The sequence below is a fragment of the Hirundo rustica genome, chromosome 8 (assembly GCF_015227805.2).
Source record: "Hirundo rustica isolate bHirRus1 chromosome 8, bHirRus1.pri.v3, whole genome shotgun sequence".
NCBI lineage: Eukaryota > Metazoa > Chordata > Aves > Passeriformes > Hirundinidae > Hirundo > Hirundo rustica.
In genome coordinates, this window is record NC_053457.1 from 18,441,562 (window position 1) to 18,467,133 (window position 25,572).

Consider the following 25,572-nt stretch of genomic DNA (forward strand, 5'->3'; position numbering starts at 1 on the left):
GAGGTATGTGGGGCTGAAACAAATGTCATACAGTCTGCTTCACCTTGTCTGTGGTGGGGTGAGAGAGTGCAAAGGACTGAGAGCAGCCATGTGACACTGCTGGATTGACTAGACTTCTAGCTGCCTGGGCTCTCATACAATCCCCTAAAAATAGCCCCTTATGGTTCCCATCATTGTTTGTCCAGCTATTTTAATTAGCCTGTGGTCTCCGGTTCTTGCTTTGCAATTTGCAAATGGGAAATATTTACACTAGGCCAGTAACCCCACATTCTTCCAACCTTTTCTTAAATTAGAGAGATTATAGCTATGTTTATAAATTACCTAATGCATTTGGCCAAGTAATGTCGCTGGCTTCTGCATAATGTTTTTAATGAGAACTAATTTTAGATCACCCTGACTATTTGCAGGTATTTTTTCCCACATCTGATATGTCACAAGTGTGCTCATTTCTTAAGCTTTAGTTGAAAGACTGGTTTATTGCATGTCCTGGCACAGGCTGAACCTCTCCTGCAAATTGTAGAGAGTGCTGTGAGCTTTTGCTGACATATCCTGATGAGAAAGGAAAGATTTCCAAGGAAAATCAATGCCCAGAAGGCAGATAGGTACTTAGCATGTTTGTTAGCTATTTTAGGTAGCGCAAACCTTTGAAAAATGGGTGCAGGTAGAAGAGTGCTTTACAGGTTTAATCTTTACTTGTAGATTAATTTAACCCTTTTCTGCTGTTTAACATTCTCTGTAGTTTCTTTATTGCCACATCTGTCTTCCACTCTTGGCAGAGTGTTTAACAGTGAAGCAGTTATCCAAAAGCATCTTTCTGGGGTTCTTCAGGTGTGGTCACTGAACATGAGGTGGCTGTGTTACTGGTAAAGCGAGAATGCTCCTGGCTGAAACACCAGTTTGATTTAGGGGGAATATGCAGGCTGAGGTTGTGACTGACATCCTTGCCAAAACTGTCTCTGAGGCCATCTTTTTAGAGTCCTTTTAGGCTGAATTCTGTCCCTAAAAGCTGAAAGAGAGATGCTGAGCCCCAGAGTAGTGCCATGGTCGGGCACTTCACAGAGTTTTAGGATGAGTGTTCCAGGCTGGAATCCAGACAAGTTGTTTCTGAGTCAGCTGAGTCTGGCTGCTATTGATGGCACAGCAGCAGGGAGAGGAGATCAGGAGATCAGAAATGCTTTTAAAATTGCATTTAAGGTCTTATTCACAGATGGACTAAAAGATGGTGGAACCAATGTCTGCCAGTGCTCATAAAAGCAGTCAAAACCAAAATGTAGCAAAGTTTGTTGGTGTCATAAGAAATCTGATTTCAGAGAAGAAAGAACCATTTTTTTAGGAAATAATATCTTTTACAGCTTTCAGAGGGCAGGATGAAAATAATTTTGACATTTTATTATATTAAACACCATATTATAAAATTATGAAAGACGAAATTAGGGAAATATTTGTTTTTCTTGAACCCTTCTCAGAAGGTTCTCCTCTTTTTCCAGAGCTTCCTTTTGCAGAGACTTTTTACTTTGCTAGGCTTCATTCAAGGCTTCAGTAAGGACAAATAGGAAAAAAATACAATGGCTTAAAAAAATTCTCTGCTTGTCAGAATTCTAGGAGTTCCTAGAGTTGGGACCAATGAACTACATCTTCTGGAAAGGTTTGGACTCTAAGGAATAGACCTGGGGAGAGGCTGTGGATGAGTCTTGCATCTGTCTCATTGCACAAATTCTGCATGAAGGATGGATAAGCAGCTCTTCCAGAAAGGAGGAGAAATGTCCCCAAGGAAAAAGGCCACAGGACTGCTAATGGTTGTCAGGTGCTGGGGGCCCTTATGTCGTCACATACATCTTCTCGACTGGGTTTGTCAGGACAGAATCTGGTTCAGATCAGGATGTGTAAGGGGCTGGACACAGACAGAGAGGAATATGACCTGTCATCTCCCCTGACACCATGTGCAGCACAGCCCGTGCTGGCTAGGAGGAGGTGCTGAGCAGAAAATGCACCCTTGATCTTGCTCCCCTTTGGGAGAGAAAATACCTGTAGCAACAATTCCCTGCTTCATTGCTTTTGTTCAGCTGATATGACCCAGATTTGTTCACTGTGATAACAGTCAACAAATCATTCAATCTGTGGCTGCCAGGTAAGAACTGAACCTGTGTTGCTCTGGTGGACAAAAAGTGCTGTAAGCAAACAACTGAAAACTCAATAGCCCTGTTGCTCTCATGGGTTCCTAAATTGGCCCCTTGCTTGTTAATGCCCTGAGAATTATAAAGCATTTAATTTCTGCAACTAAAACAGTTTGATGTTTGCGTTTTCCTAGTCCAGGGTGATGTTTTCATTTCTGTTTATAATCAGTTCCACTTTTTGGTTTCCATGTACCAGGGACTTTTTGTGTATGATTGGTGCATTGACCCCTTGGGGTCTGCATACTGCTTCTCTGGGATTTGCAGCTAAGGTAACAAAGGAAAAAAAAACTGTCTCTGTCAGTAGGGCAGAACTCCGTTTATTTCCCTGGAGAAACTGTTGGGATGAGACACAAATCAGAAAAGGCTGAAAGCTACTGCTCTTGCATAAGGCTCTTTTGTCAGAATTCTCAACGTTGCCAAGCATACGAAGTTTCAAGTGTGTGAGTGAAAGATGGAGTTCATTACGCATACAAACATACATACATTTTCCATTGATATATTTGTGCAAATTGCATAATGTTTTCATACAAGTTTAAAATCTCAGTCCAAATGGCTGCCTAAAAAACTTCAGTGTGCTCTATTATTGCTCGACACTCACTGAAATAAAGCAGCAGGAATTTTTGCTTTTCAAATTTCCTGGGAGCGGGATAACAACATCTAAGTGCCACTGGGTTGTGTTTCCTGTGTGTTATTCAGTAATTTTCCCCAGAAGTGGTTTAATTTTAATGGCAGGCCATCTGATCCCAGAGTCTCATCTGAGCACTGAATTAGCAAATATTTATTATCATAGTATTTGAACAAGTTTAATGCCTATCCCAAGATTTGAGTCCTTTCAAAGCTGGAGTCTGTGAACCACATTAACCATGATGTTAATGTGTTAACCCCAGTTGCTTTCATGTGAGAGATCTGTTCTGGATTTTCCAAGCAATCAGCCAACTTTCCTGCATTAGCAGTTACCATTTCCATAGGGATCTTTCTAGTTGTGATTCAGCCTCTCAGCAGTTCACAAGTTCAGGCCTTACAGAAAGCAGGGCTATACCTGCCTCTCTTCATAGACAGCAGAGATGGTTTATTTTTAGCATAAGTATTCCACAAATACATTCCTCTCCTCTTTAGAAATCTGTGGGAGAGACAGACACACATACAGACAATTTTGCCTACATTAGTGGCAGTGGGTGCCTGAAAACTACTTTTTCCACTGTCTCTTGTAATCCCAAATATTTTTTTTTCAGCGTGCCCCAGTTCTCTCTTCTGTCTCAGTCCGTAGGTGCCATGACTCATGACACACCAGACCTTTGTGCATAAGCGCTCTTACAGGTGCAGAGCATGGGAAGCTGTTGGAACTCTGTAGTTCCAGGGCAGATCTTAGCCCTTAGAAGTGTCCTGATGTTTGGCAAGTTAGGATGATTTAGGAGAAATACTTGAGCACCAAAAGCCCAGACCATGACTTCAGGAGAGTCGTCTTTGCAAAATCTTCCTGCTGGAATCTGAGGTGAAAAATACACCTCCTCCAGGTCAGGAATTCAAAGCTGAAGGTTTCTTTGGAGAAGGCAGGTCATTATTCCTCCAAGGAGGGGTAAGCCTAGGCTGCTCTTGGCTCTCAGGGACAGTTAATTCATCACAAGTGTCCTGGTGTTCGGAGATTCTCAGGCAGCAGAAACTTGCTCATGCTGTAGCAATGTGATTAGCAGCTCTTTTTAACATGCTTGTGTGGAGTCCTGCCCTGCCATGGAAGCAGGGGCTGGGCTGTAATCACAGGAGATCCTGCTCTCCATTTTGCTATAGGCTGTGGTTCAAGTCCAACACGATGCTGAACTCCAGTAAGATGCTGCCTGCACTCATCGTGGCACGGGGTGCCATCCATTGTTCAGATCTGCCGTACAAAAACGTAGCTTGGTGACTTCATGGCATATTTCCCCCATTATCCAACATCCTATTGCAGAGTGCCAAATGAAACCCAACGCTGGCATGTGCCTTCCATGATCTTGTTTGCTTTGGAAGGACAGTGGAAGAGGTCCTTACTCCAAGAACTCCAAGAACACTGGCTACATGTGTCCAGCCTTGATGATGAAATGAGCTATTTATGAGGAAGCACCCATAGGACAGCAATGTGTTGCTCGTGTGCATATGTGCGCAGTATTTTTAGTGGTGACCCTAATAAACACTTTGCCTCCCTCCTGTAGGTACAAAACTGCCGTGCTCTAAGGTTTGATTCACTGGCAGCAGCGAGCCCGTGGCACAGCATTGCTGTCTATATTAGTTATCTCTGAAGAATTACCAATGGCCAATGTGAATGTAAAAATAGCCGATGACTGTTTGTTTCATCTGTCTGTTACTCGACACCGCGTGGTTATTCCAATACGTATGTTTGCCTCTTCCCCACCATGATCTCCGTTTGGTTTCCCCTTGCCTTATAACTATTTAAATACATTTTACTATCTTCGGATTCCTTGCTCATTTCACTTCACCTGGCTGGGCAGGTCTGCACGGGCTCAAGGGTTAGCTCCTCCACTTTTATTGTTTTATTTTTTTAACAGTCATCGTTTTTATTAAAATAATCATGTTCAGAGGAAGAGTCCGACACACATAAATAATGAGAACTGCTAATAGTAAGCAGGCTGCTCTAAAATGTGCTGGGGCTTTGACTTAAGGGAAGAAAGCACAGCGCTGCATTGTTCCTATCAGGAAGCTGGAGCACAGAAGGTAAGGCGGAAGCATATCAGTGTTTTTAGAACAGGGAAATTGTGGAGAATGGTGGGTTTTGAGTGTGTGAATGTGTGGGCACTCGAGGATCAGTAATGCAATTGATCAGACAGGAGAAATCAAACAGTATTTAAATCTTTTCTTTAGTGATTAGAGGTGGAATGTCCTTTAATTCTGTCTAGCCTTTTTTTTTTTTTCCTCAGAGAAATGCAGGATTGTGTCTGAAAATCTGTGTGTGTGGAAAGGGACATACACATAGATTTGTTTGCAGTGAATACTGTTTATAGCTTGTTAGTATGTTGCAAAGGGGCATGATCTTTTTAAAAGATCACTAAATTGATATGAAGCTCCATTTAATTCCGGCACATTGTGCTGTAAACAACTTAAAGGAAATATACATTGGTTTTACTTTTGGTTTTACTTTCCAGGTGATTACTGCCTAGAGATAAGCTAGTCTTTAAAACTTTAGTCTTTAAAACTGATTTGTATATGATTTAGAAGGCTGTTGGATGTTTCTTCTTTTGGAACAAATAGGAATAGAATAATTTAAATATTTTATAAGAAGTAACTACAGTGCTACAGAGCCTGAAAAAGTAAGATAGTTCAAATACCTATGCAGGGCTAAGAGGCCACAATAAATTACTATGACTATGACTTGTATCCAATTTTAATTGTTGAAAGAGTTCTTAAATGGCATAGGCTTTTCTTGCTCCAGTTGCTGCAGAACTTCTTAGTCTGCTATCCCAAGGAACTGCATTTTTTTTAGTCAGAACTCAGTAGCAAAAAAAGAACAGAAAGAATTAAAATTGAGCTTGAGAAGTCAAACTGCTTATGCTTTTTTAAATGGCTTGTGAACTGGCAATCTGGTTAAACCTGAATAGGAAAAAGTTTTACAGCAGCAGACCAGAGACTGGTTCACGCTAAATTTGCTGAATTTGTACAGTACCAGCTAGAGGGTTCCTCTGTAGTGCTCTGCCACTTCTGGGAGGGAGGCAGCGGAGAAGAAAAAGAGAGGAGATAAGAAGGGCAAATAAGCCTTCTGAACAGGATCAGTCTGTGGCTCTCTTCCTTCACTTCTTCAAGGAAATGACCACTTAAAAAGCAAATGTCCTCAGTTAAATGCTTGAAGGATGAGGTCTGTGACAAATACTAGATGTAAAAGATTCCCAGTACACTGGAGCCCCAGCTACATTTCTCCATCCTTCCATGCTTGTCATTAGGAAGGTATTTACATAGGCATTCTCAGCTTAGTTACCAAAACAGTTGTAACTTGAAGGCCACAGCTGGGTGGAAGTTTGCAGGTGTAATTGCATCCCTGCACTGCCAGCCAAAAGCACACAGAAATTTTGCTCTGTAGCCTTTTATTCCTACCTGCTTCTCTGAAATGCTTGTCTCACGTGTACTTGCATTACAGAGCTGTGGAAAAGGTCCAAAAAACTGTTAATCCCTCCAGGACCAGAAACAAAGTCAACTAACCCTATGAGCCATGCAGGGGGAGAATTCCACTCATCTGTATCAGTCTTTCTTTAGTCCAGCTGAGTTACACACAGAAAGTTGCTGGCAGAGGCAAATTCTGCAAGCGTTTTTTAGCTGCAGGCTTGCCTGCAGCTGGGGTGCCAGGTCACACAGAGCTTTGGCTGCTCCGAGCAAGCGGGTGAGTTCTTGGCTTTTAGAGATAGCTGTGCATTGCTTGAGGTTGTGTCGCATTTTGGGATCAGCTGTCTGGGAGCCAGCTGACAGGTGTGTGGGGAGAGGACCACAGTGGGAGCTACATGTGTTCACTCACAAGGGAGCTTTACCCTTGGGATAAGGTTGTTCCTCCTCAGTCAAGCCTCCATATGCTTTTGGATGTATCAGTGATGACTTACACATATCTGAAGCTGTGTGTGTATACATATGTATGTATGTATATATTATATATGTATATTTGTGTGTGTGTGTGTTGAGCTTGCTGTGTCATGACTCTTGCTGCTTGCCAGGTTTTTATGGCTTTCAAGTGTGTATGGTGGAAGAGACTGCCACCAAGACCCCTGTCCTTTAGCAGTCTCAGAGAAATTAAGGCAGCATTGAAGCTGTAAGAGGAAAACCCTTACCTAGAAGTAAGGTCTCCCTTGGGTTTCCCTGCCAAATGATCCTCTTTGGACAGGAATAGAAAGCAGGTATTTAATTACAGTTCTAGGTTTCTTTATCATCTATCACCTGTGCTTGCAAATAAAGTTATACAAGAAGGCAGTAGCTAGCAATGATTAATCTAAATCATCTGGTAACAGTCAGACATATCTTTTTTATGAGCCAAGAAGGTCAAATATGGATGCATCTTTATTTCCAGCCTCTCATATAACCACATCCCATTAGTTTCAAGGATGCTTTCCCTGTAGCCTACACACTGTGTCAAAGGTTGTTTTGGGGACTGTGATAATGCTTTGACAGTCAGGTACACCTAAGTCATCCTTTCCACTTGCAAAAGACAGATATGAAAATCCCTGCAATCTTTTGGAAGAATCTCTCAAAGAGATGTATGTAGTTAACATTTGGCTACACCTTAACATGCAAAGTCAGCAACAGTCTGGCAGTCTCTGGCAGTTTGCAGCTACTGCAGATCCTCAATCTCAGATGTGCCTCTGTCTGTCGACTTAACCTGGATCTGACATAAGCTGTCCTGCCTCGAGGCCAGCTTGGCTTGCTTGTCTGCTTTGTTATAGACCCATGTACAGTTTTGCACTCTTCTGATGGCTTTTGTTCTGTTGAGGTGTATTTCATGTGTCCTTGTCTCTATCCTTCACATATTTCGAAGCACAGGGCTTCACTGTGCAGAAATTGCAGATAAGTGCCCAGGACTGCCCAGGATGCTGATGGAGAAACAACATCATACTCAGAGGGAACTGACATCTGCAAGCTGCGTCAGGGTTTGTGCTGGAGCAGGGTTTGTGCTGGGGCAGCACTCCTTATCATGATATTGTTCACTGAGACTCTTTGTTTCGACTGATCTGCTTTCAAGTAGCGATATTAGGACTTGGTCTCTGTCTCCAAAACTGAGAAATTAGTCTTTGACCAGGCTTGTGAATTGAATGAAGCCATAGACAAGTAGCTAGAATTGCCACCTCTGTGATGTGTGGGAGAATTGAGGAGAAGGGATGGGAAAGGAGAAGCAGCTGCTGACAGCACTAGGCAGACGGTGATGCCATTGTCTGTCTGCAGGCTCCCTCAGAGGGTCTAGGGAAGCCCTGTGCTGACAGCATCATTGAAGCTGCTGAGGGACTGACTCTACTGGAGCCATCAGAGCCTATCTCTCGGGGAACAAGTGTGGATTCTGCTTGCAACTCTTGATGTTTCCTTTTCTGTCTTTTGCATATATCCTTTACAGAATAATCACAAGAAACACCATAGCAAGTGCATTAACTGTGAAAGAATGAGGAATTGTCTTGGAGATGCACCATTCAATCATAACAATTATTCAATCTCTGCATAGGGAGCCTGCATTTCCCAGGGCAAAACCAAAACAACTCCTGTGCACAATGCAGGAAGAGGGAGCTGGAAGGAACTGGCATCTTGTTCAGGGTGAGATTTTTCTCCTGGTTTTTGCTCCTCAAAAGGAGGAAAGTAGTATGGCCTCCAGAGATACCTGGGGCAAGGGTGAGTGGGCTCTCTCTGCCCTCTCAGCATCCTGCCATAGGTGTGTAGCTGTCCCATGGCCATGCTCCAGATAGCAGGGAGAAGGCAAGCCACAGCTTTTGTCCTTCGACTGGAATGGCTGTGTTATAATCACAAATGGTTGAGGAGCAGTTTGTCATCACAGGAGAGATGTTGTGTGAAAGGATGTTTGTGTGCTTGAGTCATGTGCTCTGGCAGGCATGGAGTGTTACCCTCCCTGCCACACTGCGTGCTCAGGAGTGGAGCTCTTTGGGTTGCATTGGAAAGTTATTGAAAGGGAGTACTAAGTAAGAAATAGCTCTGTTCCTGCATCCTGAGCCAGAATATTTTGAAAATCAGAGCTTCCACCTTCTCCCCCATCTCTGATACGTACACCTTTTGGTCTTTGGCAACATAAGACAGGTATTTCGGTATACTGCCTGTCCCTAAATCCTGTGGAATTCAGGGAGTGAGAAAACTGCTTAGAAGTTGGAAAAATTTTGAACCAAGCACGAACAAGCATTTTGAATTCTTTTCTTAAAAGAAAACAGATTTGACAAAGTCTTTGTCCAAATCTTGAAAATATCCAGAAGTTATAAAGAAAAAGAGCAGACGAGACTACCAGTAAAGGAATAATCCTTTTTTTCTGCAAGCCTGTTATTTCCTGAGACTGTATCCTGTCAAGAAGCTTAAATGGTTTAAGTGTAAACTTGACAATGTTGATGGTATCAGTGTGTTGGGGCTGATGAGCAGAGGGCAGTGTAAGTGGGGGATGGTTTCAGATTCCGCAGCCTGGAAAGAGACGTGAGGCATGCCTTGTTGCTAGCTGCAGATTTCCTTGTGTAGGTCACAGAGGAGAATACACCTGCCTCCCATTTGTGTCCAACATACTTGCTGACATCATTACAATTTTCCCATGACAGGGACTGGGACTGTCTGGTGTTCTCCTCATTACAAGGCATCCGAAACAGTATATTGTTTTCTTGACCATATATTTTATTTCCCTTCCCCCTGTGTCATCTCCCACCTCTAGCCATTGCAATGCCATGATACTCCACATGTTTCCCTCTGCTGTGGGATAATCTCCTTTCTCCCATTCAGGAAGTGAAAACTCAGAAGCTTTCATCATCTAAGTCTCACTTGAGAGTGAATGGAAGGAGATTAATACCTGTCTCATCAGCCGAAATCTTTCCAGTGATCAGTGAGGGTGCCATACCATTGTAGTGTCAGCTGTCACCATCAGCTAGTGAGGAAGGCTTGAGTTTTAACAATCTTAGCAAGATTTAGGTATCAAGCACCTGAGATGAAGCAGGGATTTTTGCAGTCAGCCACCTCCAAATTTGGCTGGATTTTGCTATACAATGTAATGCCAAGCTACAGCACTATACTCAGTTGAAAGGGGGATGGAGAGAGAGAGCTCACAGAGATTAAAGTACCATGAGCTATGAAGGGCAGTGGGAAGGCATATTTTTGCCTTACCTGAGAAAGGTTAAGCTCTTCTTGTGCAATTCAGAAAACACAGATTTGGTTCCCTGCCCTGCACAAATGCTCTCTTTGATCTTGGACAAAATCAGCCAGCTGAAGCTGGGCCTTAACTGCTGATCTGTAAGTGAGACACAGCTCTTACTAGCAGTGGGAGAGTTTGCAAAGATAAATAGCCACAAGGTGTTCATGTACCATATTGCTGAGGAGCTGTATAAATATCTTGGTGTATAGTGACTGACCTAGTTACAGACAGTGGCCTTTTCCAGGCGGATATTTAATGCCAAGAAATGCACTGTTTGGGTTCAGTTCCTTAAATGTCACTTGTCTGTGCTGTCTTCAGGTCATAAGATGAGCATCATCCCTTTTGCCTTGTGTTTGTCACAGACTTGTGCTGTTTGTCAAGTGCTGCACCTGCCCTTGGCCTGTGTCAGTCATGTGCTCTGTGCCTTTGACTTCCCCTGTCACGTCTGCTTGCTACCGGCTCCTCAACGGCAGTGAACCAGGAGATGGAGAGGAAGAGCAGGAGTTGCAAGAAAGCCTCAGTCCAGATACAACTCTTTCTGAGAGACATCTCCTTCTTCCAGACTTAACAGGCCTGTTGGCAGGATGGGGCATTTGGAGGACATTGGGAAAGGCAGTCCGGAGACCGGCTGGAAATAACTGTTGGGTCTTTGCCACTGAACCAGAAAGGGAAAGGTAGAGACGCTTGTAGTCTCTGTTCCTCCCGTTTTTCTGCATGTGAGGTCTTCATCTTCCAGTGTTTGAAGCTTTGTGATCTGAGCTGGAAAGGTAAGCGTTTCAGCTGGGGCTGCAAGAGGTTCACCTCCTTTGAGGAAAGGACACAGCAGGATACAGAACACCCAGTCATTAGCTAGGTACGTTTCTTCCTTGTGATCATACTTCCACCAGCCTACACTGACCTTTCTGGAACTGATGAGACCCTGGTTCCAGCTCCCACTGCAACAAATGAAGTAGCTTCAGTAGAGCTCACTGGAAGAAAAAGACTTCAGTTCATTGTTCAGGAAAAAAAAAAAAAAAAAAAAAAAAAAAAAAAAAAAAAAAGGAGGTTTGATTAAACAAATAAAATCACAATCATATTCATTTTAATGACATTTCCCCTAGAAAGATAATTGTAAATTTATGGGCTTTATAATTTGAAATATTTACTTAGGGAAATTTCAAAACAAGATTGCACTCTCTGTTGCAGTACCATCAGAGTATTGTTTGACATAGAAAATAAAGTGAAAGGTTTCAGTTAATGTTAAATAGCATACTTCTTCTTTGATTAAAGGACAGTAATAACATAATAACTATTACAGTATATATAAGTGTTATTTCTTACAGCCTTTTTTCACTAAAAATGGTGAAATAATCTAAAATATTTTAAAAAATTTTGAAATTACCAATTTAATTTCTCTTCAGAATCTTTATTCCATATGAATTTTGAAAAGCTATCTAAATGAGAACAACCTCTCTTAACACATACACAAACATATTTCCAAAAGTTGATATTGTCCACATGATGGCAATTCAGTTTGGCAGCCAGCTCTGCTGCTGCAGTCTGGAACTATACCATGCCTACCCCAGCACTCTTAGGTCTATGTATGTGAATATTGCATAAAAGAGCAAAACTGCTTTATCCCAAATGTACTGCTATTTTCAGTGATGAGCAATACAGGTTAGAAAATCAGAATTATCCAGAGGGCACAATTTGGTGGCATAGCAATGTGGTATTCGTTCCAATGCCTTTCCTTTGTATGTTGGTCTAAATGCCTCATGGGGGTGAGGTTTTGCTCTGTGCAGATGTTGAATTTCACTTGCCTGTGGTTACAGTTGCATATGTAGCTTCTGGACAGTGCACTAGTGTTGGCTGAGGAAATAGATGTATTCAGTCACCAGTTCTGTTCTCAGTTATTCTACTGACGTCTGTAAAATGACTCTAGATTTATACCGGTGTAACTGAGAACAGAAGTTGGCCCAAAGTCAAGAACAGTCTCTCCTCCTCTCTGGCCCAGAACAAGCCGTTCGAGATGTAATTGCCAGGCCAGTCCCTCAAGGGGAATGGACCCACTTCCCTACACTGTTTTGCTTCAGGCACATGGCTTCTTTGCCTTGCTTTCCAGTGCAATGATCAAAGATCTGATGCTGGAATAGCTGAGGTCACCTTGTTTTATGCTAGTTTGTGATTATGTTTGTGATTTTCACCCTAAGCTGGGGAGATCCACTTTTCCATCCTCCATCTGCTGTGGTGGGTATTTGTATTTGAGTAAAGTGGTTCCCCTTGCCCCAAGCAGGAGAATTCACTTTGGTTTCCCTTTTTGACTGCAAAGAATTGGGTGAAAGTGATCTTGTTGGATGAGGGAAACAGAGGCTTGTGCTAATACATTAAATTTTATGGCCACCTCAAACTAGAAATTGTCTTTCTTGACAGTGAAGGAAAATGTGGCTTGAACACTACTGCCTGTCTTGGAGGCAGCTCCCCTGCTTGTTGAGGGTGTTGTGATCCTCCCCCGGCTCCGCATGTTAACCCCCTGACACGTTTTTGTTTGTTTTCCTAAATGTGCAATGAAGACATCGGTGCTGTGATCACTGACCAGCAGCAGCACACTCAGTAGTCATTCATGTGCTGATCACTGCTGCCATGCAGGATTTTCTGGCAATATCCAAGGGGCCTCACTGAACTAGCCCCACTCGGGCTAGGGACGAGCTGCCATCGGCTGGGAGCATTGTCTCAGCTTGATAACACAAAGCTGAAGAGACCTTTTTCCATCCAGAGCTCTCATCTGATTATGAAATCCTGTGTGTGCCATGAACAAATATGAACCTATGCAAAAAAGTTATCAATTCATTAGGGATTCTCGTATTTCCCGCGATAAGGAGCATTAACTATTCTTTGTCCTTATGAGCCCCTGGAAACTTAAAGAAGCAGCATGTGTGGAAGTAGAGCATGCTCCTGAATAAACGTCAGCCAGCAGTCACCACAGGGCTCTGAGTTTTGGGATGGAGCCATGGATGGATGCCACAGAGAGAGCGCCACATGAAGAAATCAGTTCACAAAGATTAAAAAAAAAAAAAAAAAATCATTCCTTCTCTTCTCATTTTCATGGGTAATGCAGTGCTGCTGTCTTCAGACTGCTATGCAACTCCCAAGGGCGCTGCCAAAATGCCACTGTGATGTCTCATGGCATAACCCTTCAGCCAAATACCAGCCCAAGGGGGTGGGGAACCAACTGGCCCTTTATATATTGCAGCAGCAGTGATGTCATACGCTCCAGCCAAGTTTGCTGGTTTACCCAGCTCCTGTCTAGTGAAAAAAAAAGGCTGACATTCAGTCTGTGCCAGGCCAGGAATAGCATCTGTAATTTAACCTCCTCATCACAACTCGCTAGGCCCTTAAGAGAGAGATGGAAAAAAACCCTCCTATTTAAAAGAGGGGGGAGGTTGGTTAAACTGCTTGAAATCTGTGTTCTTATAAACTTTTTCGGTAGCTCATATCAGATGATGTTTACCACTAGCACCTCACACATTTCTCAGCATTTCCTAGTGGTTTCAGGTGTCCAGCATTGCTATCCTCTTTCTTTAACACAGACTAAATTCCGACATCCTTAAATGCTGAACTAGCTGAATCCTGACCTTGATTGTTAGCTGCATGTTTGTCCAAAAAGGTAAAGAAATAGGACTTTACCAGGTTATTAAACCAGTCAGGAACAGCTTTTTTCCCTAAGAAGCTGTTATCATATTTATACAAGGAATAGCTACGTCAGTACAGTGCTGCTGTTTCCATCCAGTCCCTGTAATGGTCTGCACCTTGAACACTTGGTGCAGGTGCAGCTTTTCCAGATTGAAACATTACACTTCGCAAGCACTCGTATTATGTCCCAGCAAGACAAGGATTGTCACAAGGGTTTCAGAGACAGTGGCAGTCACTATTCTTTCCTGAATCAGTGGCGCCGAGTTGTTTTTGTAACTGTGACTCCATCTAGGAAAATAATTGCTGAGGTTACATCATGATATCCATGTTTATAGTTACTCTACTTGCTTTTCAACAAAAGTTCTCGGTTTACAAGGGACAATATATTTCTCCAGATATCCATCCATGAAATCTGAAAGCCAAGATTCCTCCTAGTTCAGGCAACACCACCACTAAGTACTGATAAGCATTGTGCTACTGGAATGTAGTCAGCAGCCTTGTTAATGAGTGAGACAGAACTTAATCACCATCTCCCATGTCTGTGTTGGCTTTGCACAGTTAAGCGTACCAGAGAAGCAGTAAAACTGTAATTTAACCTCTGAGCAGAGAGAGAACTGACTGCACATCGCTGGAGTGAGGATACCTTTTTACATATGGCTGCTACCAGATGTAGCACTGTTTGCCGGGGGGTTTTTTTTTATTTTTCTTTAGTTTTACCTTTTTTTTTTTTTTTTTTTTTTTTTTTTTTTACCCAAACGTCTTAGACAACGAAAAGCTGTGATTGGTCCAGGCTTATCCCTAACCACTCTGATAATTGCCATTCCTCAGATGAGCAGCAGGACACAATCACAGTGGGTGAGCCCTTGTTGCCACTTTTGGCGGTAGGTTTTGAATATCACGAGCTGACTCAAAAGTTTCCTCAGAGAAGACTGTCTATCTGCATTACCTCAGGGCCAGACAGTTCTCCTTGTAGGAAATTGATATATGCTTGCAAAGATTAGGCAAACTGGCCTGAACCGTGGGAGTTTCCACAGTAGAAGAACGGCAGCGATTCATGTTCACCATTGCTGAGCTTTCCATTAGCACCTCCTGCCTCTGGTTCATTCCTGGAAGCAAAAACATGTTTTGTTTACTGCCTCTCACCATGCTGGCTGTCCACCTTTCATCTCCTTTACCACAGGGACGGTGAAAACCATGGACTTTGAAACCTCGGCTGCATTGGTTCCAAATCATCCAGATTGATGTCTGTGTTTGTTGACAGTAGAGAGCTATATACTGGTGGAGTGGAGGCACATATCTTCCTCTGAGTCCCTCTGAAAAGGTAGCAGAGTGGGGAAGAATTCTTCCTTTTAGCCTGGAGTCATCATCCAGCCTTTGCAAAGGGCAGAGTGCCAGGAAATCATTGCTCCCTCAGCTGCCAGTCCCTGCTGGGGCTACCAGAGTGTGCTGGAGATTGTGACAGTTGTTTGCTAGGAACCTGACTGAACTCCTCAAGCTATCAAACCCAACAGGTATTTGGTTATTGTCACTCTGGGATGGACAGCTGTCTCTTTTGTAAGAAATCCTGAAAATCAGACCTAAAATGGTTTTAAAATATCAGCGAACAAATGATCAAAACAATCCTCAGTTCAAGCAAACAAATATCTTTATTTTCAAATTGCAGAGTTCGCTTAGGATCAAAAAAATGCTGAAGGTCAGAAACATCCTGGGACACTACTTCAGTCGTATCAACATCACTGGACAATTTCTACCTCCTCACTAAAGATGGTCAGAAAAGCCAAATACAAGTATGAGAGTGAGTTCTAAAAACAAGCAGCAAAATTATAAGGCAGGTATGTACTTATATTTCTCGTTTATATAACAGTTAAGAATCAAAACCAGGAGCAGGATAGCCTTTCATTCATCTTCTCACACAAAGATGTACATCTGCAAGGGGGGTGAAACTCACATTTGAAAAATCTTTGTACAAAGATGGAGAAGCTCTGTTAGGCTCATTTTATTTCTGGTATAAATCTATTGTAGTTATGCATAAGTCATTGGAATTGCATGGCTGGAAGGACAGGATCTAAATTCACTATGATACTTGGAGTCTAAAAATAGGTTGGCTGAGATTCTTTTAAATAGAAAAGGAAGGTGAGGAGCATTCTCATTTGAAGAAACAACTGAGCCTGAGTAATTCAGCTGATTAAGCTCAGTTCCTCTTACTTTTCATACTTTGACCAGCACTGGGTCGTCATAGAGAAAAACAGGTTCTTTCCAAGCGTTTCGCTGAGATGGACCAAGGTGGGGGCTGTAATCTAGATCTGGATTTCATTGCTCAGTTCTACAAGCTGAATCAGTGGATCCACGCTTGAGATGTAGATATCTTCCACTGGTATAGAAGTTGCAGTAGATGTGAACTGTGGTGTTTCAGCTCATCACGAGTTCATGCCATTTTAAGGAGGAAGTGGAGGTACAGACCAGACTTTTGTTTAAGAGTTTTAGCCAGTTCTGGAGTATGCTCTCAAACTGGGTCTCCCTGCAGTTTAGTCAAAACTCTGCTCAAGTCCCTGAATGTGAGAATAATCATCTAAAGAGTTTACTGGGAAGAGTTTTAGAGTAGAGATTTCAAGTATAGCCAAAGGGTCAGACCGGAGCTGTGCTCAGACCGGAGATACACAAAAGCCTCAGTACTGTGGGCCCCGACTGTGTATCGTAATCAGTCTGTGGTATCTTATCATTGTGCTGAATGCGTTACCTTTAGCTCTCAGCAGTTCTGGAACTGAAACCAAATGTTCCCTGTGCTACTTCAGTGGGTCTGCTACAGTCCCCGAGGCACTCCTGCCTTCTACTGGCTACGCTGATGTTAGCAGCCTCTTCAGCTCCAACAGACCAACACAACCCAACCGTACCCTGCTATGGGCGGCTAAATTGTACCCCAGCACCGCTTGTCTGGAACATGCACAGTAATCCTTTTTACCTGCAGTGCCATTCTCTTTTCCCAGGCAAGGGTCGTGTTCATGGCAATTATCATGATAAAGCTGTGACAATTAAGTTTTATCGATTTTTCTTTCATTTTGGACTTAGTGTGCAATGATGTACTCAGTGACATCTTTTTTAAAGTGATTTTTGTTACTACTTCTTCCTGGCCAAAAATGGCTAAGCCTCTTTTCTAAACGGATGCACAACACTTGGAAGTGTTTATGGTTGGAGGTGTGGAAAGGGAAGTACTTGAAATTTGTTTTGCGTGTCCTTGTTTAAGAGCTCAAGTAAAGAATATGAGGTAAAGACACTTTTTTTTAATGGCTCTTTCCAGAAATTAAACTATCTACCATGAGCTACTTGAATTGACCAAAATAACAGTGATTCTTCATGTCATTCATTGTGTTGCTACCATCGCTATATTAATCAGTGACTGATATACCTGGAAAATGCTCTCTGTCTAATAGTGTTAATATAGAAAAATGATAATTTATAATTTTTGGCTTTGCAGAGAAGAAAGATTCCTTCAGCTATTTTGTAAAATGAGTCAATGTGCAGCAGCACCATCTGGAAGAATTGCTCTGTGCTTGTGAATTGCAAACAGCTGGGTCTGCCTCACAAAGTCACCTGCATATTCAACACCTGAAATTAATCCTTTGGATACTTCACCCATGACTCTCATGAACAATGCAGGGAAATAAGAAACACACAGAAGGACATAGTGATTCCTCAAGTATTGGGAGTCTTCTGGATGACACAGACAGAGAGGTGAGCAGCCTCACAGATCGGGCTTTCAAAAGTTTGTGTGTAGCAGAACTCGAAGACCCTTACAATGAACCAGAACTTTCCATTTCACCTGACTTTGCCCTCCAGTTGTCTGCTAAAATTCACTCAGGGACATTAAACCATGACATCAAGAAAGGCAATGTCTGTGACAAGCTAACAGCAAGGAACAATGAACATACTATATGGGCTTCCACATTCCAGCGGTTACCGAAGTATGCTTCAGAGGAGAACTGGATTGCTAAAAACAACACCTTTGCCACAGAAAAGAAAGCAAATTTGCCAGTCCCTGGTCCAAGAAATAATAAGCATGTTTCAAAAGTGTCCTCATTGATTAAGACATTTGATAAGACTGCAGACCAAGGGTCAGGAAGTTCTCTGATAGCAAATAAACAGCCCATTAAGAATAGCTTTCAAAAATATAAAATAAATCATGGCAATGACATTGCTTCCTGGGATGATACAGACATTTTAAGCATCCACAAGGAACTTTCTGAATCTTCTAAGGCTAGTCAAGGTAGCCACTGTCTCAGTGGCAAACATGAGCCACAGAGAAGACCTAATAAAATAGACCTGAGTTATGGGGATTCTGATGGTTATTATCCTGTGCTGATCGAGATGTCAAAAGTAGCCAAGTCAAATTTTTCCCATTCTTCTAAGAAGGCTTTAAAAAACAGAAACTTGAAAGTTAGTGAGCCAGCAAAAAAAGGTAGTTTTCTTCACAGTGAGAATAGTGCTTTTGAATCATGGAATGTTCATAATAAAAAATTGACAGAAAAGGAGGAATTTGTTGACACAAAAATGAAAAAGGAAGGTCTTACATGCCTGGAAGAATCACCATTTGTTAAAGTACCCCAGACATGTGAATATAGATTGTCACCTGTCATAACCACTCTTGCTAAGAAGGAAGAGAATGATTTTCAGATGATGCCAACTCTACAAGAAGCTTCTTTCTCTCTCCGAGTTGTACCTCAGGGTCTTCTCCCTCCAGAAACCAAATTTCCTGCTGCTTTCCCTCCCACACCTCCCCCTAGGAACCATGTACACCAGGGTCCCCCTCGGCCACTCCCCTCCCCACCAGCTCTCCCTCTCCCACCCCCCTCCCGGCCCGGCCATCCCCCAACACCCCCTACCCCTGAAGCTCCTCCTGTGCCACCACCCCCAGTGCCAGCTCGGCTTTCCCCCACTGCCTTGTCCCAAGCCTCTGTGTCACCCCAGTCTGTGTCCTGTAGGATGGTTTCACCCTCTCTCAGGTTTGAGACACCCAGTCCGCCTCCACCAAAACCCCAGGCCACCGTAACTGAAGAGGAGTCCCACAGCCCCCAGCCGGGCGATACCTGCCCACCCTGGAGGAGACAGAGGGCAGCAGGGAAGAGACGGGCTGCAAAGGACAAGGTCACAGGCAGCCACAAGACCTCATGGTCTGAAAAGGTGGCCGGTGCTGACCCTGGTCAGCATGTGATTCCTCTGGCTAAACAGGCACACTCCCCTGGACCCATCAGTCCCTCTTTCAACATCACCGAACTCCTAACGCCTGTCATACCGCCAAAACAGGAGGTGGACGCTGTTGAAAGTGAGCTGATCCCACTGACAGCTCCTCCCACAGAGAGCACAGCCTCAAGAGACCAAGAGGAGAGCACTTTAGACGATTACAGGTCTTGGGATAGTTACAGGTTGACAGCATCAAGTCTGTTATTTAACTTAAAGGATGTGCGCAAACGTGTTAAAAGCATTTATACCCCTTCTCCTCTGTTAAGGGCCTTGGAGGAGAAAAATAAAACTAGGGAAAATATGGAGGAGAGTACAAAAATGAATGCCTCATTCTCAACTTTGCACGACAAAAGTGAGAAAAATATTACAGAGAAAGATGAATTGAGTGATATAGCTTATGTATTGTCTAGCAGTGTTCATGAAAAGGACAGTAAAACTGATTTAACTGGACGCTTCACAGGTAACCACCTGACTTTGAGTTCACCCCAGACAACAGAAGACCTTCCATTTTACCAAACTGGAGACAACATGCATCAAGACAATTCAAAACACCAAGATCTGGTTAAAAACGCAGAGGATAATGAAAATTTCCCCTCGTTCAGACATGAATCAAATGAACCTGATTTAGGAAAATACCAGCAGCATCCAGCACAGAGACCATTCAGTAGAGACAATGTAGAGACAAAAGCTGGACAGCCTGTGCAAAATCACAGTGTCCAGGGTGAGGAAAATGAAAGACAAGCTACTATTCAGAATGAAAATGTTGCCTTCAAAACACTCTTAAACCAACTCTCACCAGAAGAAAATGAACCTTACAGTGGCACCCAAACCAACGTTGTGGTATCCGGCCATGAAGCACGAGACAAAAGAAGCACTAGTTCTTCAGAGCAATCCTTTGTCTCCACAGTGGAGCAGCCACTTCAGGAAGAGCCATTTCTGCCCGTGCCCCTGATGGAGCAGATGTGCCTCCAAGAAAGCCAGAGGACTGACAGTGAAATGGGTTCAGAAAGTAAGAAAAGACACAAGGAGAGAGGGAAAGAGGTTGGGGAAGATGAAGAGCAATATTGTGCTTGTATCAGCCCTGGTACTGGTACAGCAGAGAAGAGGGAGGGAAGTGTTACTGGGAATGAACAGAGGAGCTTGATGAAGGAGAAACTAGGGAGAGAGAAAAGAGAAGAGGCCAACAGCACAAATTCTGCATCTGATGGTATGAGAGACATGTTCATCCCCAGGTCTGAGGAACCACAAACACCATCATCTTCAAGCTCAACCAAACCCAGTCTGTTTATGATTAAAGATAACACATTCAGGTCGCCTCAGGTAATAAAGGCTGTCAAGCTGCCCCTACTCCGGTCATTTTCCTTGGATGATACAGTGAGCAGCAGTTATAAGGAAATGGAACGTAAGTTTATGTCCCCAGCAGTTTACAACAAGCAGCACCGAAACATGTTGCATGCCCAGGAGGCTGGCTGGTGGGCATCAAGGCACAGAGGGCAGCAGAATGTGAGAGATGGAGCAATTGACAAAGAAAAGGAAGCCAGTGAGCCTGGATCTACTTCAGTAACACTGGATCCCAGTCTTCTGGAAGATACAGAGAGCTTTTCATTTGGAAAGCTGACAGAAGAAGATGAAAAGACTTGTGAGTTGTTAAATAAATTTGGGAAAATGAATGAGGAAAGTGTCTGTAGAAGTAAAAAGAAGCCAATGAAGGCAAGACACAGCTTAGCACAGCCAATTATAGGTCTTGATAATGACCAAGCACAAAACAACCCCAGCCATCCTTCAGAAAGAAAGACAAATTACTTTAAGAATCATCATTTGTCTAACCGCAAAGGGGGCTCTTGTGCAAAAAAAATAATCACTAGGGAGACAATTTCCCCTGTGCCCGGCTCCATATTAGAGGACCACACATGTTCTTCTGTATCCAATGATACTTTGGAGGACATCCTGCACACAGAAGGTGCACCTGTTTTGTTAGACAATCTTTCATGCTCTGCTGTTACAAGCCCCAGGTCAGGAAGCACGATGCACTCTCTTGCTGCCAGTTCATTTTCAGACAAACCAAGTACTTCTGGCCTTCAAGAGACAGAGGATGTTACAAATCCTGCCTTGTTGAACATGGCACTAGAGAGGCAAGCTTATATGCCTGCAGAAGAGAGAATCGATTTTGCACAGAGGAATCTGCTTTTTGATGTTCCAGGGGAAGATGGGAGACTGGAGCCCAGGGGACTTGGTGGGAGACCGGCAGGCAAGCCACCCACTGTGCCACCAAAAACAGAAAAGGCTCTGCGTCGGGCTAAAAAGCTGGCAAACAAGAGGAAAAAGGTGCAAGAGCAGCAGAAAAACCATCAGACTGAGCACACAGATGCTATAGGGAGAAAATCTACTCACTCTGGAGAGACAACAGTACCTGCTTCACCCTTAGGATATTCTCCCTTTCATCCTCCCCTTCACTCAACTTTTACTCCCACAGAAACCACTGGGAAATCTAGACTTGCACCAGCAGCAAGTTCTTCACCCTCTTCAACCCAGCGGAAACTCCTCCAAGACCCTGACTCTGGTCAATACTATGTAGTTGATTTACCAGCCGAAGTTAATTTAAAGACATTTTATGACCCAGAAACTGGCAAATATGTTCAAGTCTCAGTCCCTTCTTTGGAACAGAACTTACACCAGTCTGCCTCTTCAGAAATTAAGAATTCTCCCTATGCCTCCTACCCTAGAGTGCTGCCTTTACCAGCCTCATCGGTAGCAGTGCTGAAATCACATTCTCAACTCTCTGAACCTGCCTGGTCAGTGCCCGCTGGACCAGAACCAGCTGAACTACCTGAAGATGACCAGCAGGACTACAGATACACTGAGTCTGTGGATACTCAGCCCTACACTGAACCAGCCTCCTACCCCTACCATCAAGATGCTGGAGAAACTCAAGTTCACTTAGGAAAGGATGTGAGCCCAGCCCAACATCCTGGCATTGTCACCCTCACCAATTTAGATGATTTTGCTGCTGAAGGAGTATCTTGAAAACTGAAGTAACAAAACATGCCAGCTAGTGTTTTTAAGAACTGTTTGGACAGACATATGCACAAAAAAGCACATGCAGATTTGATATTTGTACAACACTTTGTCTGAATCTCATTGTGGTTTGGGTTGGAAAGGAAACAAAAGCTGTTCATGTTGAAAGATGCAAGGTAATGACCACTCTGAAGAAAAAAGAAATTGAGTAAGCACCAAATTATCAGTGAGATGAAGGGGCAATGCCAGCTAGACAAATACATTTGACAATGTGAAGCCACTGCTTGCTGCTGCTGCTGCTGCTTTGTCATTAAGAAGGCTGGGATAGCCAAAGCAAGTGTCCTACTGCCCAGATGTGTTGCATGATACATGACACAAAATAAAACCTGTGAGACCATCCTATGCATCCTATGAGACCTGGAACTGATGCTGCATCTACTGAACTTTCCTCACTCACTGCCTTTGAACTATATTGACATGTAGAAAGTATGTGGCTACAAATATGCCATATATGCAAGATCAGTTTTTTGCACTCATTGATTGCCCTGATGTCATTGACAAGAATATTGTATACTGGATGCATGATGCAACAGCCATATTAAAAAAAAAACCTTTTAAACAACCAGAATACTGTTGCAGCTGCTCTAGACTTCTCATATACTTCTGCAATGCCCACTAACATGCTGCTGAATCCTTTATATTTCTTGATAACATCCAAATAGGTTCCCCCAGAGTCAGGGTTTATTTATAATGCAACTTAAAACTTCAGGTTATCTTGATACTTGGCCTGAAATATTTTGATGAGAAGCAGGTTGAATGAAATCCCACCACAGTATTTAATTGTTTGTTAGGACAAAACGTTCTTCGCTATTGTAATTGAAATGTATTTTGTTTTGTTTTCAGGCTCCCACTGAAACATGGAACTAACTTTTAAAACCTAAAAAACGTACCTAAGTTTGATCTTGTGAATTCTGTGATTTAATACAAACGAACTATTCAGAACGCCCAAAGTATTAATGTCTAGAAAAGTGCTTCTTTGAATTATCACTTTTCTTTGAAAGACCTGTATGAAAATATCATCCCTGCATAAGCTCTTTTTTATCATCATAGTTACTGAGGAAACCTAGGTGAAAAGATGGAAAAATTGAATGTATTGTGCCTGATTGTAAATATCTATATTCGGCTATTGGCCTAGTTTTTTCTGTCTCATGTTCATACTCTCTTCCCTAGTTACAACTGAAGTGCAGAAGCTCTAAGAATTATGCCAGTGACACACAGGCAAATTTTACAGGAATTTTTTTCAGTGAAGCAGCTCTTGATTTCCTGAAAAGACAGGGATGAATCAGGCCTTTTGTTAATGAATACAATGTGGAGACAGGACACAGGCACTGCTCCACTCTCCCAGTGCTAATATTTATGACAGAGCTTTTCTTCAGTAAATTTCCCAGGAGTGAAGCCTCTCTTGGGACATAGACCCACTCTGTGGTTTTTCTCCTTCCTTAATCTGAATTCAGCTCTCAGCCTTTCTCCATTCCTGACAAGGGCCATGTGTTCACAACCTGTCCTGGTCCCACCAGACAGTTCCTTTCATCAGTGCCACTTACTGAAACATTTCTCTTAGACAAACACTAAGGGCATCACTTCATTGATTACAGTGGGGTTTGCCTTTAGCCTTTAATGATTTTCTAAGGTTCATTTCACCTCTTAGGCATTTTGTGATTTGGTAGGTTTGATTGCAGCAGAGGTGTGGGTTGGAAATGAAGAAGCTTGTACTGGTATGGTTTGGGTTTTAAGCATATTCAGCCAAATGCTCATATTTGAATAAACGTTTATTGTTCAGTTTTCCATCCTGGAAGGTTTTCAACACCTGACTGAATAAAATCCTGAACAACCTGGGCTGTCCTCAGAGCTGACCCTCCTTGAGCAGGGGATTCACCCAGAATTCTCCTGAGATCAGCCTGAAATATCCTGTGATCTTGTTCTGAAAACATTAAAATTTAAATGAACTTTGGCTTGGAACTCACAAATGCAGTCTCCCCTGAGATAAAGCACATTTTGAAAGATTTGGGGTTTTTTTTAACTGAAAATCAAGAGCTTTTCAGGAACAAGAATTCATTTTCAAGTTGGTAAATTAAGGGAAGTGGCTCTTACTGTAAACACTTCTTTTAGTCACAAATATTTTGTAAACTGATGGTGCTATTCATGTTGCACTTCTCTGTTGCTGTCACTCTATACAGCATAATGTCTATCCAGTATAGAGCAGCATCTCATCCACATGTTAAAATACAGATAAATAGATCCATTAGAGTTTTCCATGGTGCATTTAGACAAAACCTATGAAATCTTAAAGCCTATCAGAATGCACAAGCTTTTTTTTTTTTTTTTTTTTTTTTTTTTTTTTTTTTTTTTGTGTGTGTGTGTGTGTGTCTGTGTCTGTGTCTGTGTGTGTGTCTGTGGTATTACACGTCTAAATGCCCTTAACAGCCACAAGTCAAGAAGTAGGCTCTCAGAGGACAGAATAGAAGCTTCCTTTCCAAGGGAAGACTATGGATATGAAGTATCCGTGCACAGACTAAAAAATTAATGGTAATTTGATGACAAAAATATATACGTGTATTTAAAAAAAATCCCTTTTACTTCTTTAACTGTCATTTGTTTTGTAGACACGCACACTTCTGCACCCTTTTGTCAAGGGTTCCTAAAACTCTTACTGTGGACAATAATGGGATGCTCCATTATACTGCTTCCAGGGATGTGAGGAAAGCAGGGTGTATTTTTCCCTCTACTGTTAAGGTGAACTGAAACATAGGCATCTAAAGAGGAGCCAGTCCTAACTTGGATACCAAATACATTTCAAGTAGGACTTCTTCATTTCTGTCAGCCCTTTCTGCTAGCTTCAGGGAGCTGCATTCACAGTGGGCTGTGTCTCTGAACAGCTCCCAGAGGCGGTTTTGACCAGGAGAATTTGTAGCTAAATTGTTGTAGCAAGCTGAGCGTCTTCTCCAAGGTAACGAGTGATGGCACCTGAGGAAATTACCTGAAGTTGCTCCATGGAGGTTTAGATTAGACATTAGGAAACGTTTCCTCACTGTAAGAGTGCTCAGTCACTGGAATAAGCTGCCTGGGGAAGTAGTGGAATCACCATCCTTGGAAGTGTATGAGAGGTGTGGTGAACACTTGGTGCTAAGTCAACTGTTGGTCGCGATGATTTTAGAAGTCTTTTCCAACATTAATGATTCTATGATTCTGTGTAATTACACAAACTGTGCAGTTTTGAGAATAGATAAGAAAGTGGTTCTTGTCATGTATCCAAAGCTTTCCACACTTTTCCACAGGGCATGAACAATATTAGAAAAGTATTGCTTCAGGCCCCAGCCTGGTATTGAGCAGGAACCCATCAGCAAACCTATCTCTGCCCTAGACGATGCTGCTGGCAAACTCCTTGCTAGGCTGTGGGAGTGTGTGCGTACAAAAGCACACGTGCATCCATGGAAACAACCCGATATATATATATATATATGTAATATACCTGTAAAACTGCCATTTGTGTATCAGTATAAGAAAGCAATAATGCCTGTGATGGTGAACACAAAATGTTTGTGTGTTAAAAGGAAGACAAATGATACCTTTTCAAACAGC

General features: G+C 42.7%; 1 protein-coding gene across 4 annotated transcripts; it reads left to right on the forward strand.

Annotated features, from left to right (window-relative positions):
- The first annotated feature begins 4,552 nt into the window (after nucleotides 1-4,552).
- On the forward strand, nucleotides 4,553-24,317 carry C8H10orf71 (chromosome 8 C10orf71 homolog). 4 transcript variants are annotated; one of them, XM_040070741.2, is made up of 4 exons: nucleotides 4,553-4,877; nucleotides 10,577-10,867; nucleotides 15,347-15,515; nucleotides 17,156-24,317. In XM_040070741.2, exon 4 carries the CDS (start codon nucleotides 17,332-17,334, stop codon nucleotides 21,940-21,942), a length of 4,611 nt encoding a protein of 1,536 aa, XP_039926675.1. In that variant the 5' UTR covers nucleotides 4,553-4,877; nucleotides 10,577-10,867; nucleotides 15,347-15,515; nucleotides 17,156-17,331; the 3' UTR covers nucleotides 21,943-24,317. The 4 variants fall into 4 exon arrangements, with proteins under 4 accessions (XP_039926675.1, XP_039926673.1, XP_039926674.1 ...); XM_040070739.2 differs by having other exon boundaries at nucleotides 10,577-10,781; XM_040070740.2 differs by lacking the exon at nucleotides 10,577-10,867.
- Nucleotides 24,318-25,572: the final 1,255 nt, after the last annotated feature.